The sequence below is a fragment of the Callionymus lyra genome, chromosome 18 (assembly GCF_982586985.1).
Source record: "Callionymus lyra chromosome 18, fCalLyr1.hap1.1, whole genome shotgun sequence".
NCBI classification, from domain to species: domain Eukaryota; kingdom Metazoa; phylum Chordata; class Actinopteri; order Syngnathiformes; family Callionymidae; genus Callionymus; species Callionymus lyra.
In genome coordinates, this window is record NC_141835.1 from 23,402,283 (window position 1) to 23,426,289 (window position 24,007).

General features: G+C 37.3%; 1 protein-coding gene across 1 annotated transcript; it reads right to left on the bottom strand.

The window, feature by feature from the left end:
• Positions 1 to 15,636: 15,636 nt before the first annotated feature.
• osr1 (odd-skipped related transcription factor 1) lies at positions 15,637 to 22,277 on the bottom strand. The gene is made up of 3 exons (XM_087779818.1): positions 22,137 to 22,277; positions 18,559 to 19,260; positions 15,637 to 16,169 (listed from the first exon to the last, which is right to left on the bottom strand). The coding sequence occupies exons 2-3, from the start codon at positions 19,239 to 19,241 to the stop codon at positions 16,037 to 16,039; spliced, it is 816 nt and encodes a 271-aa protein (XP_087635944.1). The 5' UTR covers positions 19,242 to 19,260; positions 22,137 to 22,277; the 3' UTR covers positions 15,637 to 16,036.
• Between the last annotated feature and the right edge of the window lie 1,730 nt (positions 22,278 to 24,007).

Genomic DNA, 24,007 nt, shown 5'->3' on the forward strand with positions numbered 1-24,007 from the left:
CTAAAGATAAAGAACATAGATCAAATACAAATAACAAATACAAAGGATTCAAAGATTAACATAGAATAAATTGTCAAGATACTTTCGCTCCACTCCTGCCCCCAAACTCAGAATTGTTCAATCTGATAGCCTTGTTTGTTCAGTGATCTCCTCTCAGCAACTTTCACCAATGAGTCCAGCTTCATGCCAACAACAGAACCCTTCTGATCAGCCTGTCCAACCTGTTGACATTCCTCTTGGACACATTCCCACCCCAACACACCACAGCATAGAACAGAACACTGGCCACCACAGACTGGTAGAACATGCAGATGTTAAATGATAGGAGCCTCCTCAGAAAGTACAGTCTACTCTGAACTTTCTAATACATATGGTATGTGTTGCAGGACCAGTCCAATTTACTGTCCAGTCACACACCGAGGTACTTATAGTTGTGAACTATCTCCACCTCGTCACCTCTGGTGGACACTGGACGTGGCTTTCCCTGGACCTCCCAGTCTAAGACCAGCTCCTTAGTTTTTGAGGTGTTCAGCTGCAAGTGGTTCCCCTCACTCCGGTCCACAAAGTCACGTATCAGACTTCTACTGTGGTCGATCAGTAAGATAGTACGGAGACCAGACCAGGGTCCACATGCATCTGTGTCAGTTTGTCCTGGAGCAGAGTGGGCTGGATGGTGTTAAAGGAACTAGAAAAGTACAGAAACAGGATCCTCACTGTGCCGCTTCCTTTTATCCAGGTGGGAGTAGGTTTGATGCAGGAGCTGAAGGATGGCATCTTCTACAGTAACTGCTGGCCGGTAGGCAAACTGCAGGGGGTCTTGCGCGTGCTGTACTTGTGGCCTGAGATGTTTGAGGACCAGCCGTTCCGGTGTCTTTATCGGCTGCGAAGTCAGTGCCACTGGTCTGTATGTTAAGTGAATTTAAAAGCCAAAATAGAATTTGTTAAAAAAAAGAAGTATTTTCATACAGTATCACCTGTTTTTTTCTTTTTTTGCTAACCTTTATTAAGACATTCTGATAAGGCAAAATATATAACATTACAAAATGTAATTGATATAGTAATATATATAATAATATATAAGTAAGTAATATATAAGTAATACAATTATTCTTAATATAAGTAGATATTAAGATAGATCTAAGATGTATATACCTCTATATACCATGTGCTATAACATATTAAGTGCCAAAAGCTGACATATAGATACCTGAACAAAACAGCTCACTGTCCACCTTCGATACGTGTAAATTATCCGGGAGTACGCAAAAGAAAACAAAAAGGTATTTTCCTACTGCAAGTCTTTGACAGATGAGCATTGTTCAAAAATTGGCACGAATATTACTTCCTTTACCAGCTAAGGAAAAAAAAAACACCTGATAGCGACAGACTTGCATTTTCCTTTTCGTGTGACGTCAGCACAGTAGAGTGATGCAAGCTGTGGTCTCCAGCGTCTTGACTCTCTGCTTAATAAATATTATTTCACAGCTATCAATAAAGTACATGAAATAAATGACATGCCTTCAGTTTAGGTCACAACAACATTAATAACTTTACACACTAATATGAAATTGTGTAGACAAACTTTACACACTAATATGAAATTGTGTAGACAAGGCAAATAGGTTCAAGGACCACAGCAGAAAACAAATGTTATCATTAAGAGTTTAATTTATTAATATGTGTTAAAAAGTTCAAAGGCATAGGAGGTGAAAGGTGAAAGGCATAGCCTGGTGACTAGGCGACTCCACAGTGTAGATGGGGCGTTGTCATTCCAAGTGAGTAAAACTGGGCCGTTGCAGCTTGTCTTTTGGTTGGTCTTGATTATTGATATTATTGATATTGATTGATATTGATATTATTGATATTGTTGATTATTATTATTATTATTTTATTTTTTTTAATGTCCTTTCATTGTCTACTTCATGTTTTGCATCGTGGGTCTGAGAGGACCACAATTTCATCAATGCTGTATGTATGTCTTGATACATGTATGTTTGACAAATAAAATAACTTGAATTTGAACAAAGTCCGTGTAAAAATGCATTTCAGCCCGAGATCAAAGCCTAAAAAAGTGGTCTTGAGACAAAGACCGATCTCAAGTACTACAACACTATTTAAGTGTATATACATTTTTGAAAATGTCAGGATTTTTTAAACAAAGTGGACCTCAAAGAGTTTAAAACCTTTACGGTCCCCAAGTGAAGAACCCTCCCCCAAACATAACATTGTGAGCAAAGAAAAGCAAAGTAATGGTAACATTTCCACGGGTGGCTCAGCTTTGTTGGTTTTTCAACAAACTAGATTGGTTTCATTCAGAAACTCTGGGTAAAATAATTGCAAAAAAATGTGAGGGGGTTTTGGTGCGATTGCCCGAGTTGCTGTTGGAGTGGGATCAAACCTTGTGGAGGCCCTTCATCACATCGTTCCTCCCTGCTGCTCTTGTTATCCTTGGTCTTTTAGACAAACTTCTGCTCTGGAGGCCAAGCACCACACTGTTTCTGGGAGTTTTGATTTTCTCAATTTAATGCCTTTTTTTTATTAAGAAAACACGTTCCACAAGAAGTTGCTGTGAGAGGTAGTTAGAACTATGCCACCAATTCTCATGTCAGTGAAAATTGCTAATGAACAAACACCTGTTGAAATCTACTTTATTAAGATATTTTCTCCAGTGTTGGGCCGCAATAGTGGTAAAGCGCTATGAACCATGAAGATTTTTCTACTGAATTAATGATACCCATGACACAAACATTGAAACTTCCCCTTACAGTCACTTCACAAGGATGAATAGACAGAATGCATTAACAAAATAACAGGAAAATTGATCCCAATATTGTCATACAGAATATATAATCGTCATCATCTATGGAAAAGGTTCTCATGCATGTTTCTCACTGTATAATCAGAGAGATGGCATGTTTGCTTATTAAGTCTCCACCCCACTTTCATTCAGGAAAAAAAAAAAGATTAATCAAAGCCTTGGGCTTGAACTGAGGCATACTATTCAGTCCATGTCCAAGATAAATTTGCATTGGTAAATAATGCAATTTGATAAATAATTTAAAAAAAAAACCTTCAGCACATGGCCCCCACGTCTACAACCAGTAATTGAATTAAACCAGGAGTTAAGGAGATTTGAGCACAAATCTTTTCAAAATAGCTGCATTGCGGCAAGAGACAATTCCATTTTCATTATTTACACACTCAGGGATAACGACAGAACTGAGACCCAGGAGCCTTTTAGGAAAAAGAATGTGCTGTGTTGATGACAAGCTGTGAAGCAGGTCTAAGACAACACAGGCAGAACTGCATACAAACTGCATATTCTCAGAAAGAATGACAAGGACATGAGCTCTAGTCTACAAAAGGGAAAAAGGATCAGTCATCTTGCTGCATATCCAGTGATAATCCCCTCTGATCTCTAGCTGTCTCTGCTCACCTTCGGAAAATACATGTCTTCAAAACTGTCTATGGTCACCCCACTTCAAGCCAATTGTCAAGAGTCTATTTCCTAAAGATAGACCACCAGATATTTTAAATATCCTGATGCGGTGTTTGCACTGGTTATATTTGAAAACTCTGAAAGGGACCATCAGACCTTATTTGTCGCAAGTGATGTTGGGAGTAACACGTTATTAACTAACACATTACAGTAACTAAGTTAGTTTCTGCAATAACAAGCCCTGTAAATATTGTAACACATTCATAACTGTGACAGCCTCGTACTTGAGTTTTATATGGTCTATATGAGGCTTTTTATATTCATACAAAACGATAAATAGATTTGTATAAAGTATTATGACAGAAGTTTATGTTGTGAATCTTAGATTTATTTTTACAATGAATCTGTGGATATGGTTATGACTGGAAGAAACATAAATTCTGAAATATTTCTTTGCATCTTTGATATCAATGACAGAGGGAGTGCTATGGTGTGTTCAAGAACAGATTATATTTTTAAAAATATCAAGAAAAACTATAACTGAACACTATCATTTCAGTGATAAAAAGTAACACGTTTTTCCAGTTTCCTCTATCGTCTCCTCCTGATCTCTCTTCCATTCTGACGGAGCATCATGACCTTGGTGAGGTCTTTAACAAGGATCAAGTGCTCTCTCTTCCCCCACATCGTCCTTATGACTGTGCCATAGATTTAAATCCAGGCTCTACTTGCCCTAGTAGCTGATTTATTAATCTAGCTCTTCATGAAAAGGAGGCCACTTCCTATCATAATATATTGTATTTTAGACCTCAGCAAATATGTTTCTCATTACACAAACTAATGATCTTTGTTGATTATCACCACATTATCATAATTTTAGTGTACGACTGTTTTTAGTAGGAAATCCTTGCACTCCTTAGTACATGACGTCTTTGTTTTGACTACACATATGTGGCATTTCAATGTATTTTAATCAATTTTTTTTGAACATGATTCATAAATCTGTTACCTAGTGGAAGTCCCATGCACAAAATTAAAGGTTGCATGGTACATGGTAAAAATAACATGGTACTGTTATTGAGTGTAAATTGTGAATTGCTGGAAATTTAACAGAGTTTGGAATACGTCAATAATTTAGTAACTGTCCTGTCACAACTTCTCAACTAACACAAAATATATATTACTTTCCCCATTACTAACGCAAGAAAATGAAATGTACATTTCTAACTCTGTGTTTCTGCGTCCAACATGAACCCGGAGTAGATTTCTTGTTGCGGTGATTTCTTGTAGTGTTATATTCTGTATAAGTTATCTTTGATACATTCAATGTCTTCTAGACTCGTATGATCTGCTTGAGTAATCAGAGGTTTTCTGAATTCAGTGAAGGGAACAATTGAGGTGAAAATCAACTGTTGAGTTTAGGGTTGTCATGAATATTGCAAAGATCAAATCAAAAAGCAAATGATTACCTGTTAAGTTTCTCATTTTCTTAATTTCCTTCCTCTACCTGTTCATAAGTCACTGCAAAAATACCAAACAGAGCAGGAAGATACTTGTGAAACCAAGCACAGGCTTGATGTTCCAACTATGCTTTCAAACACAGCAGGGGCCCCAGTGCAGAGTAACCAAGGCAGATCAGTTGGATTTCCCAAACGTTCATAATTAAACGTCTTTATTTGAGCAGGCAGCAGGGAACACAGAGTCTTGTGTTTTCCTTGTAGCGATTGTATTTGTGGAGCCAAATATTGGAAACTTTGATACTGATTCCCTTGGTGTATGTTAGCTTTGGCAGCCACCAAAGGATTCTAGGGATGCTTTTCCTGCACATTTGTGCCTCTACTGTCCAACACCCACTGTCCAAGTTCATGGAGTTCCCTGCAGCCACTGCTCCCTGTGATGAGCAGAATGAGGAGGCATAGGATACTATGATTCCTTTTGGTGCAAAGACTTACTTCAAGTGTCTCTCAAGGTTTTCTGAGAAAACACTTCAGAATGGGAGATGCTTTCATCTATCTCTTCTCTATCTTTGTGTGATTCTTCATGCATACAGGGCTGCTCTAATGGAATCCTCATTGTGACTCCCACATGAAAGATGCACCATCAATGCTCTCTTAATATTCATAACCAACATCTATACAATGATGGCAAAGATACTTGGGCTGATCTTTGAGCAGCACAGGATGAGCCTTGGCTAGATGGAATGTGAGCTACTGGCCGCACAGGAGGAGAAGCAGTGTCAGCAAACAAGGGGCCGAGCAAATAAGCCACATGTACTGAGTGTTATGAAGTTCTCTTTTTACGTCTGCATGTGCTCTACTGGTCAGGGTGAGAGAGACAGAAATACTGAGGTGGTTCTGCTGGACACCGTTATCTAACAAATGCGCTCTTACCCTTTTTGTGGTGATTATATGTAAAGAAGTTAGTTTGACAGAAATTGCCTGATAATACAAGAAAATCTCTTGCTTTAAACATGCATTTTATTGTTACATACACACACATCACAATTGCATAGTTTAATGAAGTCATGTTTAACAAGTGTCACGCTGATTGTCAAATTGTGTAACAGCAAACAAACGGATTTATAGTAGTTATATTTGAGATCTTTTTTTAGAGCAGCAATATGTAAGATTGAGAATATTGTTTCTGACTTCCACTAGGGTTGATTTATCAGTTAAAACAATAGTTGAATTGTTAATTTATTTTTCACTTTTAGTGACCTTTAACCCTTGTGTTATCTCTGGGTCAAATTGACCCGGAGGACTGAATACAAATGTGTTAGTGGTATCCCTTGTGTTGTCTCTAGGTCAGTGTTAACAACCTCTCTGGCTTCCAGAAATAAATATGCAGTGGTGGAGGGATACCAGAATCACAATTGTTCTTTGACCTTTGGTTCACCTTGACCCTCAGATAACACAAGGGTTTACAGAAATGATTTTACTTCTGCTGAACCAAAATAAAAGATTGATGAATTGTAACCATTTACAGAATGCATTTCTTATTCAAAATAAATAGTTTTTTCTCCCTGAGGGACTTGTGTCACACAAATCGGATTAAAAACATTTTGCTTGTGGCCTCGTAAACTTTATTTAAGTTTACCACACGAGGCAGCAGCTGTTGCTGAATATAGGACATAAACAAAATAAAGATGTGTACAGGTGACAAGAATAGTAGATAATAAGAGTGTGGGACCAGTGCTCTTCAAATGAACGTCACTGAACCAACAATTACACCAAATAGTTTTCTTAAACTTCACTGTCATTTACTAGTTTACATGAAGTTGCCTTCACTGAAGAAATGCTTAATACATGCAATTTAATTAACTTTAAAATACTTGTGTGAAGATTATTATTTACACACTGTAGCAGTATCAAATGGATGGATGCATGTATTTGAATGCACATAACCTATTACCTTAACCATGTTTTTTTAATGTTAATGTTGGAAGTCTTATTTCAATAGCTTATGCAAACATATTTAAGTGATTTTAATAATCAAGAAGAGCGGCTTGTACTCTTGGATGATGTTTTGTTCTTGCTTTTTTTTTTGCTTGGTCATGCTTTTCTGGCACTAAATGTTTATTTTTTAAACCAGCTTGATTTAAGATGACTAAACACAAATTGGGTATTATCAGCCACAACCAAAACCAAACTACCTCACAAACCACATGCAGAAATATGATTCAATGTAATGTTTTTTTCTTGATAATAAGGTGGAAATAATATGTAATTTACACTGTATGTACTGCTACTGGCACCATGTATGCATTAGATTGTTAGTATAGAAAAAAAAAATCAAGACAATAGAATCACTCAATCATTTGTTTACCTGTAATGAAGTCAGTTTTAAAATACATATATTTATATATATATATATATTAGAAATAAAATAATGACCTATAAAAGTCAGTGTTGCCAAATGTATATTTCAATGATATTCTAACATGTTTAGATGTTTATCCAAGGACATGTCATTTAAAACTTTACAAACTCTTGAAAAGGAGGCCAAGACGAAAACTAATATGTTTACTTTTCTTTCAGTTACAATATGTTGACAAACAGAGAAGGAATGATACAGTGACAGAGTCATGTCATTTATTGGCCCAAAACCAGATTTTGCTGAACACTTATGTTTGGATTTGTCATATAAGGTTTTGATTGGATGCTCGTTGGTATTACTTTTTGTGCCAACACGAGCAAAAATATCGCGATAGTATATGTTTTTCTTAATTATAATTGATTGATTGATTTCCAATGCAGTTTAAGCTTTAACAAATTAAAAGGAGATTTGCAATAAGGGTGGTTCACTATTTACCTCAATACAAATGTTTCCATGTAAACCAATGGTTGCAGCCAATTTTAATAAACAATAATTTGAGTTCCTTGGCAGGATCTTTGGCAGTAATTACACCCAAGAGTGAAGAAAAGGGCTTCAAAATTAATTTAATAAGTATGTTACATATTTCACACGTAACACTTAAACATGTGGTTTATATTAAAACCCCTGTCAATCAAGGTTTCCCTTACATCATTCATCTGCAAATAACTTTTCCCTTTAACATGTCAAGATTAAGCCTGCTTGATCTCGTCAAAGTTCGCCTCACTAAATGTTAGTATGACGTCATGGTTGGATGATGTGTAGCTGAAGTTTTAAATGTCATCAAACTTTGAAAAAACGTCTGGTAACAGAATCAGAAAACCGTTTATTCAATATTAAGATCACTTAGCTCATCAACCATTAGAGGATGGCCATAGTTTATCAGGGGGCTCAGTCAGCTAAAAGTTAGGGTTTGAAAGCAGTTGTTTACACCAAATAATTGTTTCATTTCCCATTTAGGTTAGTTTGTTGGCTGTATGTTGTACTTAAAACACATTTAAACAGAAGGAGAATTGGTAAACCTAATAGTGAGACCAAAGATGTACATTTAATAAATGGTAACAGAATATTAAAAAAACTTGCTCAACTTAAGATGTCATGTCCGCTTCCAAGCGCTTCCATTAAATTGTTGACTGGCGCATGTTTTGCTTGATCACAAGGTGGAAATTATACGTAAAATATAATAACGGAAATGTTTTACTACATGTCATTGTCAATATCCACCAAGGAGGAGGGAATCGATAAAAAAAAATTTCTATCTGAAATTATAATAATCACGAATAAATATCTAATCTCTGTGTTTAAATGTCAGCAGGTCACCTGCGCGAATAGAATACTATCCTTGCAAGCCCATGTTCATTACTTTTCCATACACATGATCTCATGTAATAGCTCATGACCACTCCAACTTCAATTTGGCTACAAAGCCAGTTCACAGCAAGCACAGGATATGTTTAATAAAGGCCACAGCTTTTTTTTGTATAGGATGGGCTCTTGGGAAATGAGATAAGGCATCAAATTCACTTCTTCCAAGCTGTTCATAAGCATAGGAACTTGCTGACAGAGTCCAACAAGCAAAGGATCAGATAGCAAATATCCAATCCTGCGGGACACCTCAGAGCATGCAGCAGAATACTACATTTTCCAGGTCAACATACAAACACCAGACTAGATCCATTTCGGATTTATAATTTGGCACTAACATGGACCTCTGCTGTTTGCATATGAGTGCTGAAAGACTGCCTGGATTAAAAGTTTTCTTGCGCTAGTTGTTTCAAGCCAAAGAGCAAAAATATGTAAATCAAATTTTGGGGATGTTTAAGCCAATGTACAAAGCATAACTGATGACAGGGGAAAGGTGAAGTATCATGTAGCCAATGCAGACAGGCAAGCATAAACGTCTCAGTGCAAGTGATTGATTAGCAGGAAGTGGCTTCTCAATTTAACTGGTGTGACCAATTTCAATCCACCACGTCCAAGCGGGCAGGACAGGAAAACATCAAGGAAATATGTCTTTTTAATTTAGTAACATTTATTTTATTGTTCACATATTTGGCCATATAGGTTAGGAACACTGCAATCTTCTTTTATATACAATTGTACTGTATATGACCTTTTTGTCATTTTCTAGAATTGTATTACCTGCATATGTCTGACTGCCCCTAGATTTTGACTCTTCCAGCCTTTCTGTGTGGAGTAAGTATGTTCTTGCCATGTTTGCGTGTGCCTATTCCTTGCACTCCGGTTTCCCCCCCCAGTCCAAATAAAAAGAGTGAATGACTATGAGCAAATGAATGAGTTTCAACAGATCAAAGTACATTAACTGAGCTTTGCTTCCTGTTTTCTTGGGCACTGACCCCGCTATTGTTGGATAACATAAATGATCAGAGAAAACATCAGTGTGTCCAGCCACAAGATGAACAACAGGGAATTGTACTGCACAACTGCCCTTGTGCCTTTTGGCACAGACTAACATTTCTGAAGCATTATGAAACTAATAGATAATGAATTAATACTGATAGAATGCGTTCAAATAGCAATCAAGCAATCAAGAAAATACAAATAAATGAAAAAAATAAGTTAAGTAAATAAAATACTATAACTCTATCACGCTATCACTCATGACACCACAATCACCAGGTGCTACACGGTTCACTCACTCTGCTTTCTGTATAATCGCCACTCTGCCCAGTGTGGTCCAAGAACTCCGCGCCGCCCCGAGCTTGGTGTAAATCCAGTGTTAGTCACACACTCTTATCTGCTACTAGATAACTAGAACGATGCCTGCAACGAGAACAGTGTATCCTCATGCAAAATTATATTTAACTGTAAACTTGATTTCTTTATCCATGTTAACTTACACGTTAACTGTTGAAATGTTGATAGAGATTATGAATGAATGTCAGTACCATCTCTGCATCAATTTTCCCTTATTAATTGCAGTATTGAGAGTGCTTGAAACAAACAATTATTCTTGTCATTTTCTGTGATTAGTGTGTCCAGTTTGGCATTTTTGGCTTCTCATACCGAGCATATTCAAAATGAAGTCATCTTGGTATAAATGTCCTTCCCATTTGTTCCAGAATTATTAACGCATGGCTGAAGGGCCTTGAAATGACATTTGTCAACATTAAAAAGATATGACAGCAACTGGTCCAAATGCTAATTTAAGTTCAATTTAGTTCCTGTCAGGCTTTTTTTCAATGTTTTAAAAGTAAATTTGATAAGCTTTTCTTAAACTTTGTGATCATCGTTTAGAGGTGTTTCGTTTCCATGTTTTTACACTTTCTGAGGAGAACATTTCACAAGATGACATAAGGAATGATCCAGCAGGGTTGGGCGGTAGATTTTCAGTTCCGTGTGTTTGTGACTGTTGCCAAGCAGTGGCAGCTGTCAGCACAAGCTCAGTGCCATTGTATCGTCATAGCCCTGCTGTAGGAAGGTGAGAAGGCCACTTTCCATGTGGAAGTAATTTTCATCAAGACCTGGTTCCACCTTCCTGGCCTGCCTCAGTTGTACTCTATAGCACCACTAAATGCTATAGGAAGTTGCTTGGTCCCTTCCCTTTGTGCCTGAACAGGAGGAAGCCTGGAGTGAATCACTGAGTCCCAGGTGATGTGGGATCTGTCACTTTAGCACTCCTCCATCCTGCCACCCTCCAGCTCACCCTGCCAGTGGAAACCCAAAAATGTGTTCACGGCCACAGCCAGGCCACTGTGTGAAGCATCGTCCTGCATGTGTTTTGTCCCCAGTACACCCCCCTTAAATCATTGTGTGAGGACAGTAGCAGTGAAGGACATTTCCCTCAGGCCAGATTAAACCAGTCAGGTTACTCAGAGACTGGAACACTTACATGTCTATCTATGACAACCACAGACATGTTAAATCTCATGAGGTCAAATGTAGCTGTTCATCTCTTACCTCAATCTGTATTTAACATGGAGACAGTGGTAACATCACAAACTAAAACAAATATGGTACCCGGTTTTGTTCCATTTTTGAGGCAGCAGTTGAGAAATGCAACAACTCAAGTTTCAGGGTACTTTTCACACTGCAGTGCTTTGGCCCAGGAGATTTACACTACTATCACTGGCATTTACAACCTTAGAGCTTGATAAAGTTTAACTTTATGTCAGTAAAAGGAAGCCTCTGTGAGGTGTAGGAAGGAGAAAATGTTCATTTGTTCATTTTGTTTTCGTTTTTTGTCGGCCTCCACGTCGGATAATATCCTTAAGATCCCAATAACTGGTCAGAGATGTACTTGACCAAAACATGTGTACATGATTCTCCGTTCCGTTATGGCACCTCTCACAAACTGCATCAACGTTGTCATATATTTTTAAAAAGTCTCAGTCTAGTCCAGTGTGTGCGGTGAGCAATCTTGCATTGGATCAGTCCATGCATGTCTGGCACAACTACGTGAAGTATGAACGCGCTTCAGAACTCTGTCCCATAGTTCTTCAGAAATTGTGTCCCCAATCTCCTCCTCCTAAAGAGCCTTTATCCCAGAGATGTTGAAGTAAGATTTTGGATTCTATTATGATTATGTGCTTTTAAGCTCTTAATCACTGTAGCTTGTTAAAGAAAGATATCTAAGGGAGTTTTTCAGGTAAATATGGAAATTGATCATATTTTTTTTGGACAAAGGTAAGGATTTGTAAAAGGAAGAGGGTATGATTATTATCATTCTTCAAAGGTTGCAAATGTGTTGTCCTTAAATAGATCTTTAAAAGTTTTGATTCCACATCTACACCAGGTCAAGGATGCATCGTCCACTAATGAGGGAGAAAATATGTGATTTGATTCTTACTATGGGAGTGGTGATGGGGAGTGACTGTAGATTGAGTCCAAATCTTTAAGGTGTTTTTGATAATAATATTCTTAATAGGAGCATAAGTGGGACAGTAAATGGGAGAATGTACAAGGGCAGACAACTAATCTGTTCTAGAGGATACAGCTTCCATAGCTATCCAAGCCTGGGGATTGTGGGACCCCTCGAAGTTGGAATATAATAATCCGATCTTTTATTGTATTCGAATCTTTCAAGAGTGTAAAAAAGTTACCGGAACTCTACCCGGTCAAAGGCTTTTTCTGCGTCAAGAGATATTAAAGCTTCAGTAATCAATTGACTGTATGAAGTACAGATTATGTTGACTAACCTTCTCAGGTTAAAAAAAAAGATTGTCTATTCTTAATGATTCCTGTTCGATCAGCAGATATAATTACCGGGAGTGACGATTCAAGACGTAAAGCCAGAAGTTTGGATAATAGTATAAAGTCAACATTCAAGAGACTAATGGGGCGGTAAAAAGCCCATGACAGAGGGTATTTGTTATTTTTTCAAAATTAGGGAAATCGAGGCCTGTATAACAGTTTGGGGTAGTTTAAGTGACTCAGATGTTTCGTTAAAGATGTCACTAAAATTGGATCTTGTTAAGATATCTTATAAAATTCTAAGAATCCATCCTGTCCTGGGCACCGCATTGCATAGAATTGGCTGAAGTAGAGAGCTCTTCTATGGTGATGCTTGAATCCATGTTTTTTTTTTTTACTAATTCTGGTGGTAAATAAGGAATGTCAAGCGATCTAAAAAAAACTTTCAAAGGTGACATATCTGCCTTATTCTAGACTTGTATAAATTTCTGTAAAAAGTCTCTCTCTCCCTTTTTTTATGATCAGTTGCTATTCCAGACGGCATTCGAATTTGTTGTGAGGCTGAGATCTGTCGTAACTGATATTCTAATAATTTACTGGCTTTATCACAATGTTCATAATAGTTAAATCTAGATTTTAATAACATCTCAGATGCTTGGTCTTTGGATAATAGATCAAATTCAGTCTTCAGGGAAAATCGCTCCATATAAAGGTCAGGCAATAGGGAGGATGCATAGATTAAGTCCAGCTGATTGAAGCGTTTTGTTAATTCTTTAATTTTATTATTTTTTAATCTTCTCTCATAGTTAGTGTATGATATTATTTCACCTGAAATGTTGGCCTTGAGAGTTTTCCATGTATTTTATCTCAGGCAGTAAGAAAATAATCTATCCGTTTGAAAGTGTGGTGACATTCGAAAAAAAAAAGCGGTGGATTTTTGATATTGCCAAGGGTTGATCACTGAGAACTGAGGAATAACTTTCTCTCTCTCTCTCTCTCTCTCTCTCTCTCTCTCTCTCTCTCTCTCTCTCTCTCTCCCTCTCTCTCTCTCTCTCCATGTGGGTGAACAACTTCGAATGGTCCTTTCTATTGCACTGGTAAATGCCATTATGTCTGAATAGAGCTATGCATAATGGTTAAATGATAGGAGAACATTTAAACATAAGAAGTGGTTAAAAAATCTACTGACGGCAGACCAGGCATGAATAACAGACATGGAACAAAAAAAATAACATAACCAAAAAACCACCCTCCATGGCAGAGGTGACGAGACACGCCTAAACCCTACAAACACACTCACTTGGCAGCTTTCATATACCTCCACTGCATACTGCTGCTCCGAACTGAATTGTGATAATACCACAAATATTAGTTGCACACCTATTGAACACACTGAACCTGGCAAAAAAAAGTGTGTGATAATGATAATCTATAACAACAACATGTATTTAACACACAAAAAAACTTTGAATATAAATTTGTGTTGTTAACATTAAAATCAGATTATTAGCGCACCTACAATTACTTAATTGTTCGGATCCAACACCTTTTTCAAGTGTTTCTCAATCAAGTCAAATGCAGCTGTGGTTGATGCACTGGACGCAATGTGTTACTCCATAAGATGTTGTGATCCTGAGAACTACTGGGAAGAAGAGACCAAACTTGATGCCGGGGCAATAGTGCTGTTGGCGCTTCACCTCCATGAATGCTGCTTGTCTCCTAGCAACAGCGGGTAGATAGTCCGATGCACATCTCAGGATCTCGTTGCAAACGTGGAAAAAGTGAAAGCTCGCTAGGAACGATCACGGTGCTATCCCATCCTTGCTCGATGTGCGGTGGGCTCTGTCCAGGCGCGGCTCCGTGTCCAGGTGTAGGACAGCTTTCAAAAGTTGTCTATTATCTCAGTGGAACGGGAACTCTCCACACCATCGGTCAGTCCCACCATTCGGATGTTATTTCTCCGCAAGCTTCCTTCCAGCTCCTCGCATTTGTCGTCTAGATGTTTCACCTTAATGGTCAGCTTCTTCACAGTAGCCTTGAGCTACGCGATTGGGTCTCCATAATCTATCAGCAGCGTGTTCAAGATCCAGGATGTATGCTCGTGTTTTTCGTTCTTCTCTTTAATGGCTCAATGGAATCAGTCACTTCCCGTCCTACCGTTGCAATTTCAGAGTGAATACTAACCAGCGAAGAGTCAATTTGCTGAAAATGTCAGCTTTTAGAGAGTCCATCATAGCTTGCAAGAGTTATCTGCAAAGCGGACAGTCAGTGCTAGCCTACGGGGTTTTGCTGCTGTCTGCTGTTTTCTGACGGGTGGATGACATTGTGGTGTAAAAAAGTTCACTCAATTCAATTCAGAAAAACTACAGAGATCTTGTCGCTGTTATAAGTGGGTAGAGTTCGAAAAAATGGTGTATATTATATAAAATTGGTCGCAATTCCAAGAGCAACAGAAAAACATCCTAAGCGTTCTACTCCGCCGCCATCAAATCTTTTTTTTTTTTTTCCAAAAAAACAGGTGTCTTTGTAAAGTCAGTGGCTGGTCGATAAAAAAAGCAGTTTCTTCGGCCTTGACCAGAGCCGTCACATTGGCCCTCCCCAGCTGGCTTTGTGAATATGTGTGCATGTATGAATTTGTGTGTCTGTGACTCCTGAGTATCTGTGTGTTCATGGCTATTAACCGAGCTGTCGACAGACTGATGAGTTCCTGCCTATGAAAAAAAAAGTAGGTGAGTAGCCCAGTGGACATCCGCTAATTACGTCCTCTTCCTCTGGCCAAAAACTCTTCTTATATGGGACACAAAATAATAAAATCTTTGATGGAGCGATTCCACAACTTGTGGAATATTGCTGTGTTCAGATACGTCACTGGTTCAATCTCTACTATGCAAACTTTTCATAAAGGGTCACAAAGCACTTAAACAACAAAACAACACTTTGATGAATATGATGTGTCCTCTTCATATAATATATTTTTTTTAAATAAGGATGAACAAAGGTCACAGTATGATATGATATATGATATATGATATATGATATATATATATATATATATATATATATATATATATATATATATATATATATATATAAATACAAACTATACACAGTATATGAACATGCAGTGAGAGTCATCCAAAAAACAACATTGTGTACATGTAATTTTTTATTCAAAAATGAATATTTTTGAAAATAAATTCAATAAATCCAGTGGTATATGAAAAAAATAGAATCAATAATCAGATTAAAGTGCAAAAATACATTTTCTAGTGTAATGCATTTGTACAAAAATAATATTGGAGTGTAAAAGTACAAAATGTTTTTTTTGGTTACATGGCTTTAATAACTTGCATAAGGATTGCTTTGTCTTTGGTTAAAACTTTAGCTCGACATCCCGATGGGTCTTTAGTTTTTCAGGTCCTGGTCATTTTCTTTTTTGTCAATTGGTAATGTCAGTCCAAGACATGAGAGCCTGATTTATAAGGATTCCTCTGGTGTTTAACCTCCAAGTATTGAGATGAAGAGGTCTTTGGTCATATATTGGTCTTGGTCATTCAAGTGTTTCTTCCCTCACTTGATTTTAGCCTGCTTCAGCTCCTTAACCTGCAAGTGTAAAGTTTTGTGGACTGCCAAGGTCCTAGACTGGCAGAAGCCCTTGCCACACTCTTGACACTTGAAGGGTTTCTCTTTGGAGTGGATGTACCTGCAGGGAGCATCACAAGACGTATCAGTTATGTTACATTTATTTTGTACATTATTCAAAATGGCGGTTTTGATCATTTTGACATTTTTATTAGTTTATAAAATTATAACCCCTGAGTCTTAAATAATAAGTACAACCACGGAAAAAGAAGGAAAACCCTAATCCGACGATAACTAATAATAACTGATTTTAAGTCTTATTTTCAAGGATAAGGTTTACCAGTAATTGAATTGGTCCAGATCTTAAAGAAGAAAGTTTCAATATGTGAATCATATTTTTATAAGTAGGTGTAAACGTAACACTATATTTTATTGAGTTGAGGATTATACAATTTTGTAGTTTATTACTGATTTACACTTGTCTGTTGTAACCCTAATGTCGACCTCTCACAGCCACACTAATTCTATTGCTTTCTGTGCAAGTTTCTAAGTTCAACAAATGTATTGAAGGAAAGGATTTACATCATAAGCTCAATTAGTCAAACTTCATTGCACCTGTCTAATCATCACCCTCAGTTGTCCCTTACTACCTGTCCTGGCAAGCTGATACTGCCAGATACTTGGCAGCCCACCTACTGGGTGTTTGAAACCCTGCCAGAAGAAGACTTTTTGTTATTAGATTTTATCACTTTCTACTTGTATGTTTGATGACTGTTGATATAAAGATGATTAATTAAAACAAGAGAAGCTTAAACACCCTCAGTCTTCAAAATAGGACACATATGCATAACATGGATTTTTTTTTAATAATAATAATTCATCACTAAGTCCATTATGTGTCTTATCCATTACAGTCTACTTCTGTTTTGTCACTTGACCAGTTGAAAGACCCCTGGTTTTAATAATAATAACTTAACAGGTTCCATAAAGTTAATAAAGCTCCTAATACGATTATTTAGTATCTTTAGTAAAAATGATCAGATGGTGGAGTGTGAAAATAGAGCAAGACTACGACACACATGCACACACACGTTCACAAGGAGATACAGCATAATCAGGTGAGTTCAAATTATTAAGTGAAATACATTTTTAAGTACAGAATTTTCTTTACAAAACATGATAGAAGTGGGCTTGGGGAAGAAAGACCATGTCGAGACATAAAAAAAAAGTTAAAAAAAAAGCTGAACTCAACAATACAAATTTGTATCAAACTCTGTGGCACACTTTATAGTCATGCAGAGGCACTAAAAACACAGAATAATGACTTTGAACCAACATTTCTGACCATGTTTCTGGTCACAACTTTAGGATATCAAGAAATGATACTACCTGGAGCATCCATATTAGCTTTGAAATAAACATTTTTGAGGTTTCTTTGAGTAACCTCACAATTGTCAACAAGATTCTCTCTGGGAAAAGGCCATCCACACTGAGTCTGGTTTTACTTGTTAAAAGTTTTTAATCACTGATGTGTCCCTGTTTACTTGTAATTTAATGAAATTAGTTGTGAGAAGCATAGTTGTAAATCATCAGATTATCAAAAGCTGAATGGCCTGTACAAATGTAGAATATAATAAGCTCATTATGTGTATATTGTGTTGTATGTGAACTATGTCATGTTACAACCACTCAGAGCAGTGTGACTGACATCTTGGCATGTTAATCAGATCAACACAAAGGACGCTCCAACACCCTGCAGGAAAATGCCTCAACATGAATTACTGATTCAGGTGATGTGAACAGACAGTCTTTGTTTCTCGCCTTCTGTATTCCATCATGTACTATATGCATTCAGACCGCTCCTGTTAGCTGTGCAGTGACGTTGTCGCGAGTCTGCTGGTTTCAAGAATAGCTTTTCAATTTGTCATGTGGAAAAACTTAAAATGTAATGTGTATGCATGATTATTTAAAATAAACTGGTGATGTTTTAAACTGAACAGCCATGCTATTGTGACAATCTGGCCTGGAATTAGGCTTCAAATTGGTCCTCCTTTGATGCTAGAGCCTTTTTTGCTCCACCTTTAGCTGGGATCATCTTAGGGATCTGAGGTTATATTAAACTTCAAGTACAGCTTGCCTGTTGCAATGAACCCATGTGCAGCACAGGATGAATCAAAATCCCTGATGGCTAAAGACGAATTTAGCTCATTTTGATGAGTTGTGACAGAGAAGAGGCATATTCAGATTTTTTTTTGCTAGGCTGCCTGTTGGCCCTCTGGATAGGAAATTGGTAGGCTAAATAAGGCAAGTCGGAACAGTAGATTGTCAGAAGGTATTGTGCTAGAACTAGTTTTAATTTCTCAGTACTACCTAAAATACCATATTCAAGCAAGGCATTCTTTAGTAACAATTTCACTAGCATGTTTGGTTTAAATGTGTTGGCCAACTGGAAACAAACCACCTGTTCATGGCCACTCACTTTTATGGTCCATTTTCTACGTCAGTCTCACCTGTGGTCTCGGAGGTGGTCCTGCCTTCTGAAAGCTTTATGGCAGATGTCACATGTGTATGGCCTCTCATCTGTGTGCGTCCTCTCATGGATCAACAGGTTGTAGGATTTTGTAAAATGCCGGCCGCAGAACTTGCACACAAACTCTTTCTTGGTTTTGGATGGCAGCCGACCACGGTTGGACTTTCGCTCTGGTGAGGAGAGTTTAGTTGCATCGAGAAGACAACCAAGGCTGGCAGGTGATGAGTGGTGAGATGAGGCTTGAGTGACGGCCACGGCTGCCGTCGCAGTAACAACTCCTGCCATGCTGAGATCTTCTGCCTCCAAGGGGTCTTCCTGGGTTGCTGCTGTTGCCAGGTTGGCAAAGTCAAATCGAGGCTTGTTCTTGAAATTCTGTAGCAGTAGTGTAGACTCCTGCTTCGGCTGCAGGAGATGAGGAAAGATAGGGAATGATGCCATCGAGGAGAACCCAGCAGGGAGTTTGGAGAGGCGAGGCAGAGCAACTGGTGGGTAGCCAAGAGTCCACTGGTGGAGGTGGATGGCATGTAAGGCACTGAAACGGTAGATGCTGGGGAAGGGGTCAGCAGGTAGCTGGAAGCCTGTGGAGCTCTGTAGAAGTGAGTAGTTAGCCAGCTGGTGGGGGGGATGCAGTGGTACAGGAGCGGGCAGAGTCTTACTGCCCATGGTAGCCACAGAGATCAGTCTGCAAATCAAATCAAAAAATGCAGCATTTTAGGTAGCATAGTTGAACCAAAGGTAAAAAAAATAAAAATAAATTAATATTAATTATAACACTATTAGCAGCTTTTGGAAGATAAGAACCGTATGCAGAGTTTTTTGTTTTTTTTTGGTTTGAACTAGGAAATGAAGCTCATGTTACGAGCTAGATTCATCAACTGAGTGGAACCGAGCAGTTTCATAGGATTTGCAGGCAAAGAAGTTAACTTCCACATAATTCAGATCATCCAACTGTATTTATTCAATGTTCATATATTAATATACTAGTCAGAAACTCATTAGCAAAATAATTGTGAATGAAATAAAATTATAATTAATCAAATATTTCATTATGATGAATAATATGTAACATAAATTATTGTTATTATAATTTTTGCATTTTATTTTTATTCATAATTTTTCTAATGAGTTTCTGACTAGTGAAGCACACTTAAGCACAGTTGACGGGTTATTAAAACAGTGTGAACATGACACGTCGAGCCACAACACTGGGCTGATCTCTAAATGTGTCAGTGATGCTACACATAGTAAACAATTGGAAGCCTGAACACACACGCCTCTGACAGAGAGAATTTGTGTGTGTGTGTGTGTGTGTGTGTGGTGGTTTCTTATACCCGGCAACAAGCCCGGGGCATGGGCTGTCAGGCTGACAGTAGGGAACGAGAGAGATACTTGCAGCTGTTGGATCAGGTTTGATGAGCCGAAATAGACAACAATGTATCTTTGTTTGCGGCTGACGCTGATGGACCATAACCAAGATTTTTTAACTCTAGCATAACTCTCCTGATGGTTAAACTGCAGTAATTTGTCTACTTATAATCGGATAAGTGGTTATAAATTCTTATTATTATTGGTGTAGTCATTATTTTCACCAAATATGTAGAATAAATTAATTAATCTAGCCTGTTGCCTACTGATGCTAAGAGAAATACCTGCTTTGTTAGTTCTGCAAGTGACTATATTTCTGTTTATAGCAGTGTTCAACAAAGACAGATAATGTCACAATTATTGGATGCCAACCAATAATATCTAAGATGATTCATAATAACTTATCAAAAAGAAAACTAAGAATAAGGAGAATATAAAATGATTTGTTCATATGTAAAGCTCACATTTTTTTTATTTGTGATGAGGTTTTTAGTGTTTGTGTTTTATGTTTATAGTTATAGTTATCTAAATGTTTGTCCACTGTGTAAAGTGTAATGTAATTGTTATTAATATTTATAAATTAAATAATAAGAATGTTTATAATTATAAAGTAGCACACATCTGATGTGTGTTAATTGTTTATTATTTATTTTAAAATGTTAAAAACAATGTTATTTGATAATAACATTCAGTAACTGAAATTAACAGTAGTCTCAGAAGAACACACTGGTTGAATATATGGGTTGTTTGTTTCATGTGTGTATTTTGTGTTCCTTTATTATATTGTCTAAAATAAAATGGGCTTGATGGGAATTTTATTTAATTTATACATTTATGTATTTAATATAAGAGATTGAATTATTTATCTATTTTTTATATATACGTTTTCCCTGTTCCTATTGTTTAATTGTTAAATAATATGTCACATGGATAACTCATGAAGTTTGACTGAGTTTGTAGACATACAGACGCATACATTTATTTATTTTGGTGACACGTTGTTTTCTTTAGTCTTGTGTCAGATTTAACACATGAAGACATAATATTGCCCTGCTCGGACAGCCTGTACTGGGTAAACAGTGGGTGAAGTTGTGGATTCAACTCATGATCATGTCAGTCATGAGGAGCAACCAAGCCCGAACCTACTGTGGCTTCTCCTCTTCGATCACCAAGCAGAAGTAATCGACTTTTTCTTTCGCGGGTTGTTAGACGAGAAACGTGCCTCTCATCTTTCACGCTTTCATGTCTGAATATAAAGGATACAAACACCACCGCCCATGTGGTCTCGTCAGAAGGCCTCAATGTTAGGTCTGGCGCTTCGGAGGAGCTAAAACTCAACTGGACACCTGCGAGCGCGAGGACGTTCATAAGAACTCGACGGCAATTCGTAACGATTTAATTTAACTAGAAAAATATTAAAAATATGAAGATTCTAAAAATCCAAGCATCAGTGACTCACTTTAACAGACAAAAAACAACGAATAATATTTCCGATTACTCGGAAAAAACAATAAACTAAGACAGCAACTTGTATTAAATGGAATATTATACTTGCAACGTGCAGTTAAAAATATACATTTTAGTTTTCTTCTTTGTATTCAATTTTCTGTATATTTCCCAGCATCATCACGGTAAACGTTTAAATAAATAGAAATCAAATGCACCTTGAAGTACCTTCTGAAACATGTACATTATAAACGAAAACAAATAATAATATTGGTAATATAGCTGCTTAATTTAAGGCCTTATAGCATGTGTGTTAAAATGTGATGCTTGAATTGTTATAAGTTTAAACTAATTGTTCATTTGACAATACCATAAAAAATGAAAAGATTAAAAAATCTATAGTGATTCAATGCGGGTTTAAGCGTTGTTATTTTCTTTTTTTTTAAAGTTAGTCAACAAACAGCATTTATTAACCATTTAAATATGACAAACTTTTGAGTTCCCTACAAGGTGTTTCTGAGTTTGCGTCTGATTTTTCTTAACAATTTATTGAACATCATCAATCTTGGAGCGATATCCGCTGTAGGTTATTTTATTAACGTATAACCTATTATACATGTTTATTTATCTGCAATAATAATCATTAAATTCTAAATAGACGCATTTATTACAGCGGAGAATTAACAGTAACTACATTCTGCTGATGTTTGGTTCTCTTTGATTTAAACTATAAATATTCTCGCTTACCTATCGCCGTGTTAACGTTGCGTGTTTCCCGAGTCCAGTCTTCTCTTATAACCAGAGAGTCTGCATATCCTCCTGTGGCCGGCGTGTGTTTGCTGATGTGCCGGTAGGCTGAGAGTGTGTGTGTGTGTGGGTGTGCGTGTGGTTGCCGTGTGCGCTCTTTTGGTCCACTAATGCGCTCGGAACCATCTCCGTCTCTTTATTGAAGCAAGACGAGCACCTCCTCCTGTGATCCCCCAGCCAGCCCATGGCCGACACCCACAAATCATATCGAGACGGAGAGAGACTTTTTACTTGGAACAAGAAATAAAAGCGCAGATGAGAGAAGAATGTGGAAAATAAATAAGAAGAAAATAATCGAACCGCTTCAAAAAGCTTTATCAACCCATCCGTGCAGACCGGCTCATACGTCATCTACAACAATGGAAGTTTTAAAATAGGTTGGTCCTTTTTATATCCGTTAGTTTGTTAAAAGAATAAGGCAAAAGCAGAATTTTTTTGTTGTTGCAATAAAACACTTTCAGCAATGGTAGGAAAAACATGAACGAATGAAAACACCCTAGTTTACAAACAATTAGTTGGAAATTGGCTATGATAAGAAAAACATATATATATATATATATATATTTTACTGCAACATTAAATATTGTTCCTTCATAATGGCTTGTATGAGTATTATTAAAGGTCCTACAAATTACCTACTCTCCGTTAAGACGTGTACAAGCCTGCACTCTACTGGAGAGAGTCTCACATCGGTGGAAAAAACAGTATTATCGACACTGTTCTGAGCAACTGAAGTCGGCAACATAAGTAGCTTGGACACAATGTCTAAGGATAAGTCTTAATTTTACAGTTTTTGTGTTTTTTGATTGTTGAGCAGCACCTCGGTCTCCTTGTGGTTATTTCAACGGAGTGAATAAATGAAGTACAATACAACACACACACCACAAGGCCCATTGACACTTCCCTGAAACGATGTTTACAGCATTTCAGCTGCAGTCAGACCACTAATGTAAAACAGCTGCCTGAGCATCCATATACATCAAACACACAACGTTACATGCAGTAGCCTTGCTGTTCCTTTAAAATCATCTGTAGTAAAAACTCGGCGACAGGACCAATTGGATGTTTCTTTTATCTCTTTGAAAATTATAAAATGTTGATTTATAATTATTTATTGTACTGTTTCCAGAAAAGATGAATAAATAATATAATATATAAATAAATAAAAAAGACCGTAATACATTGAGTTAAATCTAAAATGTTATGATGGTGAGTATAAAATAATTAAATTTTTGGGCCAAAAAGATACTGTTTCTGTAAGCTGTTCACAACATTTTATTTTCTAATTTATTATGTACAGTATTCTTGTGGAATTTGCCATTGGCCAAACCTTCCCGGCCCTGTGAACAATACACGCAGCATTTTTGACACTAAAGGAGAAGCCCTAAGCCTGGTTCAAAAATATTTTCCAAATATTAACTAGTGTTTTAGTCCTCGAGACCAATATTAAGACCACTTTTGAAGGTCTTGGCGTGAATAACTTTTTTTGCGATCTGGGCGAACTCGGGATTCTTGTTCAAGACCAGCAGAGACTGAGGAAAAAAACAGCAAGAAAACCAGTTGCGATCGGCGGAAATTTCATCCAAGAGGGAGAACAACTGCTAAGTCCTATTAACATATTATTTATTGTTATAATTATATATAATATTTAATATTATCGTCAAGTACTACCTGCCCATTGTTGTTCTACTCATAGTAGCATCACAGCTGATGTCAGGGAGGAGACTGCGCAGTCTTCAGGCCAGAACCAGCAGGTTAAAGGACAGCTTCTTCCACCAGGCTTTCAGGAGACTCAACTCCCTCCCTGCCCT

Excerpts from the sequence above, each read along its gene's own strand:
- osr1 (XM_087779818.1), bottom strand. The coding sequence starts at position 19,241 with ATGGGCAGTAAGACTCTGCCCGCTCCTGTACCACTGCATCCCCCCCAC. Across the intron at positions 16,170-18,558 it reads GACCACCTCCGAGACCACAG|GTACATCCACTCCAAAGAGA; the intron begins GTGAGACTGACG and ends TGCTCCCTGCAG.